At 38.4% G+C, this 12178-nt stretch overlaps 1 protein-coding gene and 1 pseudogene across 1 annotated transcript in view; both read left to right on the forward strand.

Moving 5' to 3' along the window:
* The first annotated feature begins 678 nt into the window (after positions 1-678).
* Positions 679-12178, forward strand: part of MSH4 (mutS homolog 4) — a 67810-nt gene continuing 56310 nt past the window's right edge. The window contains exons 1-2 of the mRNA XM_006919333.3: positions 679-1631; positions 7766-7948. Coding sequence (XP_006919395.1) covers positions 1397-1631; positions 7766-7948 — 418 coding nt within the window. The 5' untranslated portion in view covers positions 679-1396. The remainder of the gene's footprint in view (positions 1632-7765; positions 7949-12178) is intronic.
* On the forward strand, positions 2154-2272 carry LOC112485939 (annotated as a pseudogene).

Genomic DNA, 12178 nt, shown 5'->3' on the forward strand with positions numbered 1-12178 from the left:
GATTACAATCGGGACTACACTTTATTCTCATTTTTAACATGTCAAAATGCCAGCTTCTTAAGCGATGGTTGGTCTTTTCCCCTTAATAAGGAGACAAGTAATAGTTGCCACAATATTTTGTGTACCCGTGTTTTCAGAAAGACTAAAATGAGCACAACTATTCTCTAAAAGTTTTTACATTCTTGGTGAAATAAAGTATTTTAATGAACATTTTTTGCGAGGTGAAAGTTGAAATTTTTCTCAAGTGTGTTTGCAATAACCTGTGTCATTTTAAGAGTAGTGTTACACAAGTAATGGTTCACTCAACATTGTTGACCAATAATACATGGTTAAACACCTTGAACGTAGGTGCTTGCATGAAATTCACTAGAGTTTTGACTAAATTGCAGTTTATGAGTTTGGAAGTCTTTGGATGAAACTTAAAATGGTGTCAGAAGTATTTGAAGTTTTGCAAAATGCAGTCATTGCTTGTGGGTGAACTATGTTGTTAAATACCTGCTTTATTGTGATAAATGCATAAATTCAATAATGTTTTAAATGAATGTCTTCTAATAGTGTCCAGAGTGCTTTATTCTGTTTCTAAATCCTATCTATGAAGTTAGTGCTAATTGCATATTTAAGAAGAGTAAACAGGTAAATATTTCCCAAAGGTCATTTGTTGTGAAGCTAGAGTTTGAATTTGTGTAGTTTGCTCCTAAGTACCTATGTGAAACCACAGTCCAAGACAGTGAGAGACTGGAAACTTGTTAAAGCTGTCCCCCCGCAAAACCCATTCTTTCCCTTGTTCCACTATGTATACAGCCAACCTTATCTTTACTGGCTGAAAGGCAATTCTGCAGTAATGAAAGCCTCGTGGGTGTTTCTGCTGTAAGAGTTAATGGCATATTTAGCCTCACGACCAAAGTTTGAAGAGTTGTAGAGAAGTGTGTTAAATTTGTTTCTGCTCATAAGCTCTAGGTGCACAGTGATAGACAAGTTTCTATGTTTAAAAAGAAGCTAGTGTATTTGGGGCTGTGTGGGGAATGATATGCACCAGTCGCCTTGGGGTAAGGGAAAACGTTATACGAAAAATGGGGCTACCAAATTGGATGGTCATTGATTGGCCATGAGGAGTTCCGTTCGGATGGTAGCCGCAGGTTGAGGAGGGCCGAACCTCATTAATCTCATAACCAAATCATGTGGGAGGTATTGGCATTGAGAACTAAGTGTGGACGGGGAAGGATGTGCTGGTGCGGCAAGTTGGGTCCATGTGCGCCTGCGCGCTGCAGCTCTGCGCCTGCGCACTGCAGCTCCGTGCGTCACGTCCTGCCTCTTTTTCCCCTGCGTCTAGTCTGTCCCTGGGGTCCGTGAGGGTGCTCTCAGAAATTTCATTCCTGTGTCTGAAGAGACTGCGAAGATGCTGAGGCCTGAGATAGCTGCACCTTCAGTTCCCGGGGGTGCCCCCTCATCGGTAGAGGCTCGGTCACAAGGTCCCCGCTACAATATCGGACTCAAGGAGACTCCTCAGAGCCACCCTTCAGCTAAGGCCTCAGCCTTCACTCCTACGGGCACGTCTGGAGCCGCCGGCGACCGGAGCAGCAGCAGCAGCAGCAGCCTCCCATGCCATATGCCAAGCTCCCAGCCAGCTCAAGGCAAGGACTTGTGAGAATTTTTCATGGGGTAGGGTCCTGCAGCTTGTGCAAGTTCAGGTAGTGTTGGTTGGTTAGCACAGAGAACTTTCAGTTGGAGTTTGTTTGGAGGACGAGAACGGAGTGCTCTGGGAATTCCATGGCCAGAGTTATTAAAAGACTGGACTATCGAAATGGGTTTTATTACAAAGCTACGATGGAGGATGGCTCAGTTTTGAGGAAGGCTGAACTGCCTGGTATGATGTCCTTTCTTACCCTAACCGCCCCCATCCCCTCCACCCCTCCACCCCCCAAAATACAGTTGACTCTTGAACAATGGGGTGGGGGGTGTTAGGGTCACCAACCCTACCCAATGGAAAATCCCTGTATAACTTTTGACTTTCCCAAAACTTAATAGCCTTACCGATAAGAGAGTCTATTAACACGTGGTTTGTATAATACATGCATTATATACTGTATTACAATCAAGCTAGAGAAAAGGAAATGTCATTAAGAAGGAAGTCATCATAAGGAAGAGAAAATACAGTCTATGGCCATGCTACCCTGAACAAGCTGGATCCCTTGTGATCTCGGAAGCTAAGCAGAGTCAGGCCTGGTTAGTACTTGAATGAGAGACCACCTAGGAAGACCAGGTGCTGTAGGCGTAAAAAATAAAAAAATAAGGGCTTGTAAGCTGACAAGGTCCTTGCAATCTGTGAGGTCAACCAAGGGTTGCCTCGCCTAAAAAAAATAAAAATAAAGAGAAAATACATTTATAGTATTTGGAAAAAATCTGCATGTAAGTGGATCCTCATTGTCCATTTTCAAGGGTCAACTGCGTATGACAGATGACGGAATTTGTCTACAAGTTTGGTGATGAGTGGTGACCCTCTTGGCTGCTAGACTTAAGTCTTCAAGCCTTCTAGGATGTGATGAAAATAGATTAAATTTAACATTTTATTCGAGTTAATAGCATGTTTAATATTTAAAAACGTATGCCCTTCAAAATTTGTTCGACTCGTTTATTCTCACTCCACTTGTGAGAAAACCAATGCCATTTTTTTCACATGCTGTTGCAATTTAATGGTAGGGTAACATGTTATATACAATGGTCATCTCATGTGACCTTTCCGCTGTATTTAATATTCTTGACCAGTCTTATCTTGAATTCTCTTAATATGGTTTCTTTGATTTCACTCTTCCAATTTTCTCCTACCTTCCAGAGAACTGCTGTGCTCACCTTGTTAATTTTCAAATCATTGCTTTGTCCCTAGAGTTTTTTTTCTAGGCCACTTCAACCTGGATGTGATAATCACCACAGCTCCGATTCATCTATGGTCTAGATTCCTATTTCAGACTGTCTTGTGAAGTTTCTAGTGAGAGACCAATGGATACCTGAGACTCACTATATGATTAATTTAATTCATCTCGCTGCAGCTCTTCAACCTGTTTCTCATACTTATCTCAATCATTGGGCTGCCTAAATCTTAAACTTAGAAGACTTCAACAGTTCAAGTATTCCCTCACTCTCAACATCTAAATATAGTCTTATGTATCTTTACTTTTTAAATAATTCTGTCCCTTTCTATCTCTGTGCCATTACAGGCCCTCATTTTTTCTGAATTATTGTCTCAAACTCCTAAATATTCCTTCCAAGCTTAGTGTTACCAGAGTCATAGGGAAAATGAAAATCTTATATCCCTTACCACTTATATCAGTGGGTTTGTATTTGCAGGTAAAAGAACTCTAGCAGGCTATTCAAGGCTATTTGGGATCTGTTTCCAATTTTTATGCCCTTATTTCCATCACTTCTTAATATCTATCCTACTTTCTAATGTAACTGGGCTACTTCGAGTTTTCCAAGGCAAAATATATGTTCACATTGTCAATATAATCCCCTTCACGAAATCCTTTTTCACCCGCTATTTTCAGCAGTAATAAGAACATCCGCTAATTAAGGAGCACCTATTCTGTTCTGGCTTCTTACTAGTCATGTGGTATCTCTGATCCCCACAGTAATTCTGCAAATTAATTTTTTTGTTCCCATTTTACGGAGGAATAGTGAAATAGTTATTTTAAGAGCTAAGGATGATAATCTGTGCTCTCAAGGAACTTATTGTTCAGTTGGGAAGATAGACTTAAACATCAATAAATACACTTTTAAAAGATAACTATATTTGAGCTATTGGCAGATTTTTGAGGTCTTTACTACTAAATTAGGGATACAAAAATGAGAAAATATACAGAGGAAATGCAATTTGAGCTAGTATTGAAGCATAAATAGGACAGAATGTCAGCTAAAGGGAAGGAAAAGAAGAGAAACTGAACATTCTTTAAAGTAAACCACATATAAAGGCACAGAAGTGTGACATGTCATGCTGGTAGAACTGCAAATAATTTTGTTTGGTTAGAGCAGGAGGGTCTTCTGATAACAGATAAACTTGAATTACTTGTAGGAATTTGGTCTGGGAGGCAAGTAGCTTTTGTCTGCCATGCCAACAACTGAGTCTCTGGCTTTGGTGACTGGAGAAATGGTAGTACTGCTTCCTGAAAAAAAAGGAATTTTGTTGGAGAAGCAACTTTTAGAGAGAAAATTGAGTTCTGTATGGACATGTTGAATGTGAAGCATCTCTGGGACATCTGTATTAAGGCAATTGAATATATGGATCTAGGATTAAGAAAAGAAACTTAGGAGAGATACAGATTTGAAAATTACTGGTATATTTGAGACCAGAGGGGAGAAGATTAAGAAGGTACAAGCAAAATAGGGGACAAGGAAATTGGAGAACCAAGACAAGGAAGTTTCAAGAATGGACTTGGGATACAAAAGTGACTTGAGAATAAGACACAGCCTTTTCTGTTTCTAGTTTCTGATAACCACTCCTTTCCTTAGCTCCTTTAAGCCTAGGAATGGTAATGGAGCATACTTTGTCCTGGTTCTAGACACTTCCTTTTGGTGATATCCTTATATCCTGTCCATACTTTTGTAAATATTCCCTTTATCAAGCTCACCTCAAATTATTCTAGTGACAGTATGGATTGACCTAGGTATTATGCTAAGTGAAATAAGTCAGGCAGAAAGACAAATACCATATGATCTCACTTACGTGGAATCTAAAGAACAAAATAAATGAACAAACAAATAGACTCATAGATACAGAGAACATTTTGTTATAAATGGGAGGAGACGTGGGGAGCTGGGTGAAAAAGGTGAAAGGATTAAGAAGTATAAATTGGTAGTTATGAAATAGTCATGGGCATGTAAAGTACAGCAGAGGGAATATAGCTGATAATATTGTAGTAACTATAGTGCCAGGTGGATACTAGATGAATCTGGGGGATCACCTTGTAAATTATACAGATGTCTAACCACTATGCTGTACACTTGAAACTAATATATTATTGAATGTCAACTGTAATTAAAAAATAAAAATAATAATAAAGTGAGATTTGGTGTGAAAGGTGTTTTAAAGAAACTTGATGTTATTAAAACAGTAATTTTCTATGTTGTATAAAACGAGGAATGAGCAGCCATTTCAACCACCACTTACTGAAATAATTCAAGAAATACTTATATTCCAAAGGTCTCGTTTTGCACTAAGTAGAATATTAACAGGCCCTAGCCTCTTTACAGCACCACTTCTTTCTTCTCAGAACCAGTCACAGTTCTAAAATCTACACATTTCTTCAGCCTCACCAAGATCCATCCCCCATTGATTTACTACCTTTTTAACTGCCTGTTACCACTGCCTGCCTGTGCTCACTTCCCTCGTTAGGAAGCCTAAATTTCATGGTCCATCATCATAATTGCATTTTTCCATATACCTTTGAATCCCTTGTGCCTCTTTTCCTATATCATTCCCACCTAGGAGAACCCAACACTGGTTAAATCCCACCCCTCTGCTAATGTGCATCTGTATCCACATGGCTGAGCAAGGCTAGAGAAAACCTCATAATGTTGATAACTGGTGTTATTTTAAGTCCGTGACCACTAACCTCAGGTGGGCCAGTGGAGTTTTCTTGCAGTCCTACCATATTTCCTTAGTTCTCCTTCCTGAAATTCCTTGAGTTGAGATCATCACATTGCCAAATCAATTGATATGTTCTCATGTCTCATCTTAATTGACTTAGTTGACTTAATTAGCAGTTTATCACTCTTTCTTCCTTGAAATACTTTTCTTCGCTTGCCTTCCAGGCCTCTTCTCTATGTTGGTTCTCTCCCTACCACACTAGCTATTCCTTCTCTGATACCTGCTCTTGTTATCTTAACATTGAAGTGCCTCAGTGCTCAGTTCTAGGATGTCTTCTCTCCTCTTTATCTATATCCGCTCCCTTGGTTATTTCTTTCATCTCGTTTTGTAGGTTTATATACATACTAGTAATGGCAGAGATGGTTCTCGGGAAAAAAAAAAAAATCTAAGATCTCATTTGAATATATCATCTGATTCTTTCTGGGACCCATGTAAAGGAGTTAGATTTTATCATATGGTGGGTATGGGGAGACACTGAGGTGTTGTAAGAAAGGGAGACAGTGAAATTTCTTTTTCAGAAAGATCACTGGTTATATGAATACTGTATTAGACATGATACTGGAGGCAAAGAGAACAATGTCGAGACTTTTGCAAAAGATCTGAGAAGATATAGGTTTAAATGGGCTAATAGGAATGGAGGTAGAGAGAAACTTTAGTAATATTTAAGAAAAAAGAATTCCAAGACTTGATCACAAATTGGTTGTTAGGATTGTTGAAAGAGGAGTTAAGAATGACTCCTAAGTTTATGACTTGAGTGAAAGGGTACAAGATAGTACAGTTGACTACAATTGGTAATAAATAAATTTTGAGGGAAAGATAATGAGTTCACTTTTGGACATTAAAAAATTTATGGACGATATCTAAAGGTTTACTTCTAAAAGGTAGTTAGATATGGGGACCTAGAGCTACACTGATAGAACTTTCTGTGATAGAAATATTCCATACCTATGCTGTCTAATATGGTAGCTACTAGCCAAATGTGGCTTTTGAGCATTTGAAATGTGGCTAGTGTGACTAAGGAACTGATTTTTTAATTTTATTTCTGATTTAATGTAAATAGGCACATGTGGCTTGTAGCTACTATATTGAATAATGCAGGTATAGACCTAAGATAAGGATTTTTTTTTTTTTTTGCTTTTTTAAAGGGCTGAAAAAGTAAAAGAGGAATATTTTGTGACATGTGAAAATTACATGAAATTCAGATTTCAGTATCTATAAAGTTTTATTGAAATAGAGCCATGCTCGTTGATTTATGTATGGTCTATGGCTGCTTTCCCGTTAAAGTGTCAGAGTTGAGTAATTGTGACAAACCCTATATCCCACAAAGCCTAAAATATTTACCATCTGGCCCTTTATTAAAAAGTTCGCCAACCTGTGGTTTACAGTGCAAGAGAGGAGTTAGGACTGTATATGAAGGCTTGAGAATTGCCAGGAAATAAAAACTAATAGGAACCAAGATAGTAGACAAAATGCCTATAAAAATGTATAATGTTGATTTGTAAGCAATGGTGAAAAAGTATGGAACCCTGGGAAGCCAATAGTTAAGAGACAAACAGAAGAAAAAATATCTGGCAAAAGAAACTAAAAGCCAGTGGTTTGAAAATCAAAATAGAAAGTTGCATGGAAAGCAAGGGGAATCAGAGAAAAGAGCCCCATTATTTTTTTAAAGAACTTGTATGTGCCAAGATGCTATGCTAAGCTGTTTTTGTACATTCTTTCAAGTTTTATGACAACCTGTTAAAATAGGTAATATATCAATAGGTAAGTACATAAATAAGGAACTGAATTCAGGTGAGTTTAAAACTATTTGTACCATTTACTTGAGGAGAGAATTTCAATGAAGTCAATAAAGGAAAAGTGGGCTTATAATTACAAAGTAATTGTATCTGGTATATTTTAAGATTAGGAGGTCTTAGTGAATTTGTAAAAGCAAAAGCCATATTAGCAAGCACTTTTCCTTATATTTTAGTACAAGATTATCAATAATGTAATTTGTCATAATTTGTTATATTTAAAAATCAGCAGATGAAATTTTATAGCAAATGAAGATGGTATAAATTGTAGAGATTAATATGTTGTTATATAATTCTTAATTTTAATAACTGATATTTAATTTTTCTAATTTAGGTTCATGCTTTAGCAACAACAGATCTTATGCAGAAAAAACATTTGCATCAAAATTTACTTTTAGTACAAGCTCATCTTCTGCACGAGGTACTAATTATCTTCAGACACTAAAAACTCCATTGTCTGCTGGAAATCCCCAGAGATCAGGTTATAAAAGTTGGACACCACAAATGGGATATTCAGGTAAAATGAGTAGAATATTGACGTAGATGACTTTTTGAAACTTTAAATGTTTTGTAAATTCTAAATTAGAGTGGTTAGGTTCATTTGAAGTGATTTGTAACTGATATGAATGACTGAAAGATAAATACATTAATTTATCTATATCCATAATTTGAGACATGGTTAATAAGGCTTCATAGTTTCTGATAGTTTGTTAATAAATGCAGGTCTATATTATCTTAACCATTCTGTCAAAAAAGCTCAAAAAGTTGTCTCCCTTTATATGTGATGTTTATTTAAATCTAGAAGCTTATCCTGATAATACTATTGAGTGGTTTTTTAAAAAATACTTAAATTTTGCTTTTATCTAAATCTACTAGTTTTTCTCAAAGGAAAAATGAATGAAATAAGTCTTCATGGGTAAGCATTATCCAAAGTACATCTAGTTGAATTTCTTGGTTATAGGGTATGTCAGTGTATTTACAAGATAATGATAAATTGTTTTTCTGAGTGGGTCTGTCAGCTACATTCTTACTAGCAATGTATGAGATATTTTGTTGATATACATAAGGTTTACAACATTATGATTAAACATTTATATAAGTTACAAAGTGATCACCCTGATAAATTTAGTACCCATTTGATATCATTCATAGTTATTACAAAATTATTGACCACATTCTTTGTTATACTTTACATTCCTATGACTATTTTGTAACTATCAATTTGTACCTCTTAATCTTTTCCCCTTTTTCACTCACCACCCTGCTCCCTCAACTCTCATCCCATCTGGAACCATCAAAATGTTTTCTGTATTTATAAGTTTGTTTCTGTTTTATTTATTTTGTTCTTTAGATTCCACATATAAGTGAAATCATATGGTATTTTTCTTTCTCTGTCTGACTCACTTCACTCAGCACAATACCTTCTAGGTCCATCCATGTTGCAGAAGGCAAGATTTCATTCTTTTTTTTTTATGGCTGAGTAATATTCCATTGTATACATGTACCACCTCTTCTGGCTGGCACATGGATATACAATGAAAGTAGACGCATATGGACAGGAGGCCTGTAGCACTCAGTCTACCTGTTGGGAAGGCAGTAGCATCAAGAGGACTATGGGAGACAAACTTGAGGAGAGGGTGAAGAAACAGGAAGAGTGGGCTACAGGAAGAGTGTAGTTGTCTGTATCAAGAGGGCTATAGGAAGGTTATTATATTACCATGCCAGGATTGTGAGATTGCCAAGGGATAGCACATTCTGGGTATGTGACTTGAGCATATGTTTTCATACCTACACGCTGGCCCACTGTGCTGCGGTGAAAACTGCAGGAGAGCACTTCATCCTACAGAGTCCCTCTAGTATCCTGTACTGAAAATGCTTAATATTATGCATACTTTAAAAGAGAAGTACTCATAGGAATTCTGTTCATTATTGCAGAGCTTATATTGAAGGCTGAATTGGGAGCTGAGTGATAATAAATTGATAACTGGCATATCTCTTTTGACCACTTGACTTCCATGTGTATCCTACTACACACATTTGGACTCCTTTAGAACAGAATGACTCTGTATCTCTACCTAATAAGATACATCTATTCTTAACAAGTGAGAACGTTCTCACTTCCCCCAAATGAGAAGACTCATGGTACCAACAGCCATTGTGTATTAATTATCCCAAATTCGGTCATGGTCCCACTGAATATTCAGTTACCTAAACACTAAATTGTAAAGTTAACCTGTAGTAACTTGTGTACCAAATTTTTTAAAATTGAAGAGAAGAAAATGATTATACAAATTAGCACATGCATGTAACAAAGTATAGAGAATACATTCATAACTACTAAAGTTCTTGTTTCTGTAATCGTTCATGAGTTGTAGTTGATATCTATGGCTTCTTTCTTATACTGCTCGTTTCATAATTCCCTTACCTCCAGCAATAAGGGTGGAATGATCTAAAAACATTCATTCCTGAAAGGTCTGAATCTTTAGTCATCCTAACTTTTTTTGGTTGCTGCAGTTTTCCATTAATCTTTGTTATTGGAAATACTAAGTTGTGCCTCAGAGAATCTCCTGGGTTCCATACATAGTCCACTTTGCCTCCATTGTATATAGCAATGTGATTTCCCCTTGGTAATCAGAGTCAACCGCCACCCTCCTTTTTTTTTAACCTGTTGGTTTGGTAGCATAAATAAAGAGCTCAAAATGGCCAGGTGGTAGTTTTGTCTTCCATATTAGTAGAACCATTGTTGTATCACCTGGTGGAACCAATAACCTTGTGGAGACTATCATCTCCAGCAGAGCTCAAAGTTGCCAAGATGCGAAACAAAAATTCTTCAGGTGGGTTAGTATGTATGCTAGTGAGACTAGCCACTCCCACTTCCACCCATTGATTCCTGGACCTGTGTATTCTCGCTATGAGGAATACGGCATCATATAATGGTCTCTGATTCAAAATATACACTGCATTCTCTAAGGCAGAACCCATTCTTTCAGGATGTTGTTTCCCAGTTGGTACTGTAACTGAGTCTTCAATAAGCCATTCTGCCTTTCTGTTAAGCCAGACAATTCTGGATGATGGTGTATACAGTAAGACCAGTTGATTTAATGGGCATGAGCCCATTGATGTATTTCCTTTGCTGTGAAATGAGTTCTTTGATCAGAGACAGTACTATGTGGAGTGTCATGATGGTGGATAAGTCATTCTGTGAGTTCACAGAATGTGATGATGGCGGAAGCATTGTGGGCAAAGAAGGCAAATCCATATTTAGAATATTGTTTGTTCCAATGAGGGCAAATATCTTCTCCCTCCATGACGGAAGAAATCCAGTGTAATGAACCTAAGGTGGTGGGCTGTCTCCCTGGGGAGTATTGTTTTTGGGGTATTTAATGTTGATCTCTGCTATTGGCAGATTAGGCACTAAGCTGTGTGGTTAACCAGATCATCTTTGGTAAGAGGAAGTTTATATTTTTGAGCCCTTGCATAGGCTCCATCCTTGTAACCATGGCCACTTTGTTCATGGGTCTTTTGTGGAAGCAATGGGATGGCTAGGAAAAGAGGCTACTTGACAGAGCATATCATTTTGTCCACATGATTATTAAGCGTCTCCTCTACAGTGAATGTCCTTTGATGGGTATTCACATGAAATACAAACATTTTAAAAGTTTATGCCCATTCTAAGAGAGTCACCATCTTCCAATTCTGTTCTTTTCAAGTCCCTGACCATCCAGCTAGACCATTAAAAACTGTTTATGAATGAGTCTAAATCTGTACTTCTGATCATCACTCATTTCATACATGTGGACGACAAATGTACTGCTCAGAATTCTGCCCAGGTTGAGCAAAACAACTCAAAAAATTAGAAGAGGGGAGGAAAAAAAATGGCATAGATGATAGAAGCTCTGTTCATCCCTCTGCAACGGCAAAAGGTAGAACAACGGGGCAAGGACGCGGGGCTGCCAGGTCTTGAGCCGCTGAGTGACACAAAGGCTGCAGCAGAGGCAGTTGCCTCTTAAAGGGGCTACGTCTGCGAGTGGATTTTCACAGTGACAGACCTGCTCGCTCTGAGCACCAGTGCCGATTCGGCTGTGCAGGGGTCACCAGGGACTTACAAGGAGACATTTTCCGAGTGAGGGCTGAGGTGAGACTCGCTCTGTACAGAAGTGCTGACAGTATCCATTGTTCCCTTTTGAGCCCTCCCTCCTCCCAATGCGTAGACACAGCGCTGCCATAGCCGTGATGTCATCAAACTGGATAACAGAGGTCGCTCCGCCCAAAGGATTCCCTGAAACCTCACCTCCCCCAACTCGCCATCCCACCCAGGTTTAGCCTCATCCAGGTATAGCCTCAGCCAGTCAGATGTTCCTTGCTGAGCAGCATCTAGACTCACACTGGAGCCAGGTGGCCTTGGTTTCTGGTGTGACTTTTTGAGGCAGCTCTAAGCATGACATCTGTGGATCGCTTGCTGAATTTTAATAGGTGGCCCTGGAGGGGCAGAGTCTTGGGCTAAGTTTGGCCTGCAGCTGAACCCCTCTCAGGACTGTGCCACTAGACCCCTACTTCACAAATCCATACTAATAAGACCGGGAGACTTAGGAGCTTTGCTTTGTACATAGAAACAGACATGGAAGGGCAGCCAAAATGGGAAGACAAAGAAGCAGAAACCATACGACAGAACAGAACAGAGATCCAGATAGAATGGAGTCAAGAAATCTAACAGATGCAGAGTTCAAAACACTGGTTCTAAAGAAGA

The sequence above is a fragment of the Pteropus alecto genome, unplaced genomic scaffold (assembly GCF_000325575.1).
Source record: "Pteropus alecto unplaced genomic scaffold, ASM32557v1 scaffold25, whole genome shotgun sequence".
NCBI classification, from domain to species: domain Eukaryota; kingdom Metazoa; phylum Chordata; class Mammalia; order Chiroptera; family Pteropodidae; genus Pteropus; species Pteropus alecto.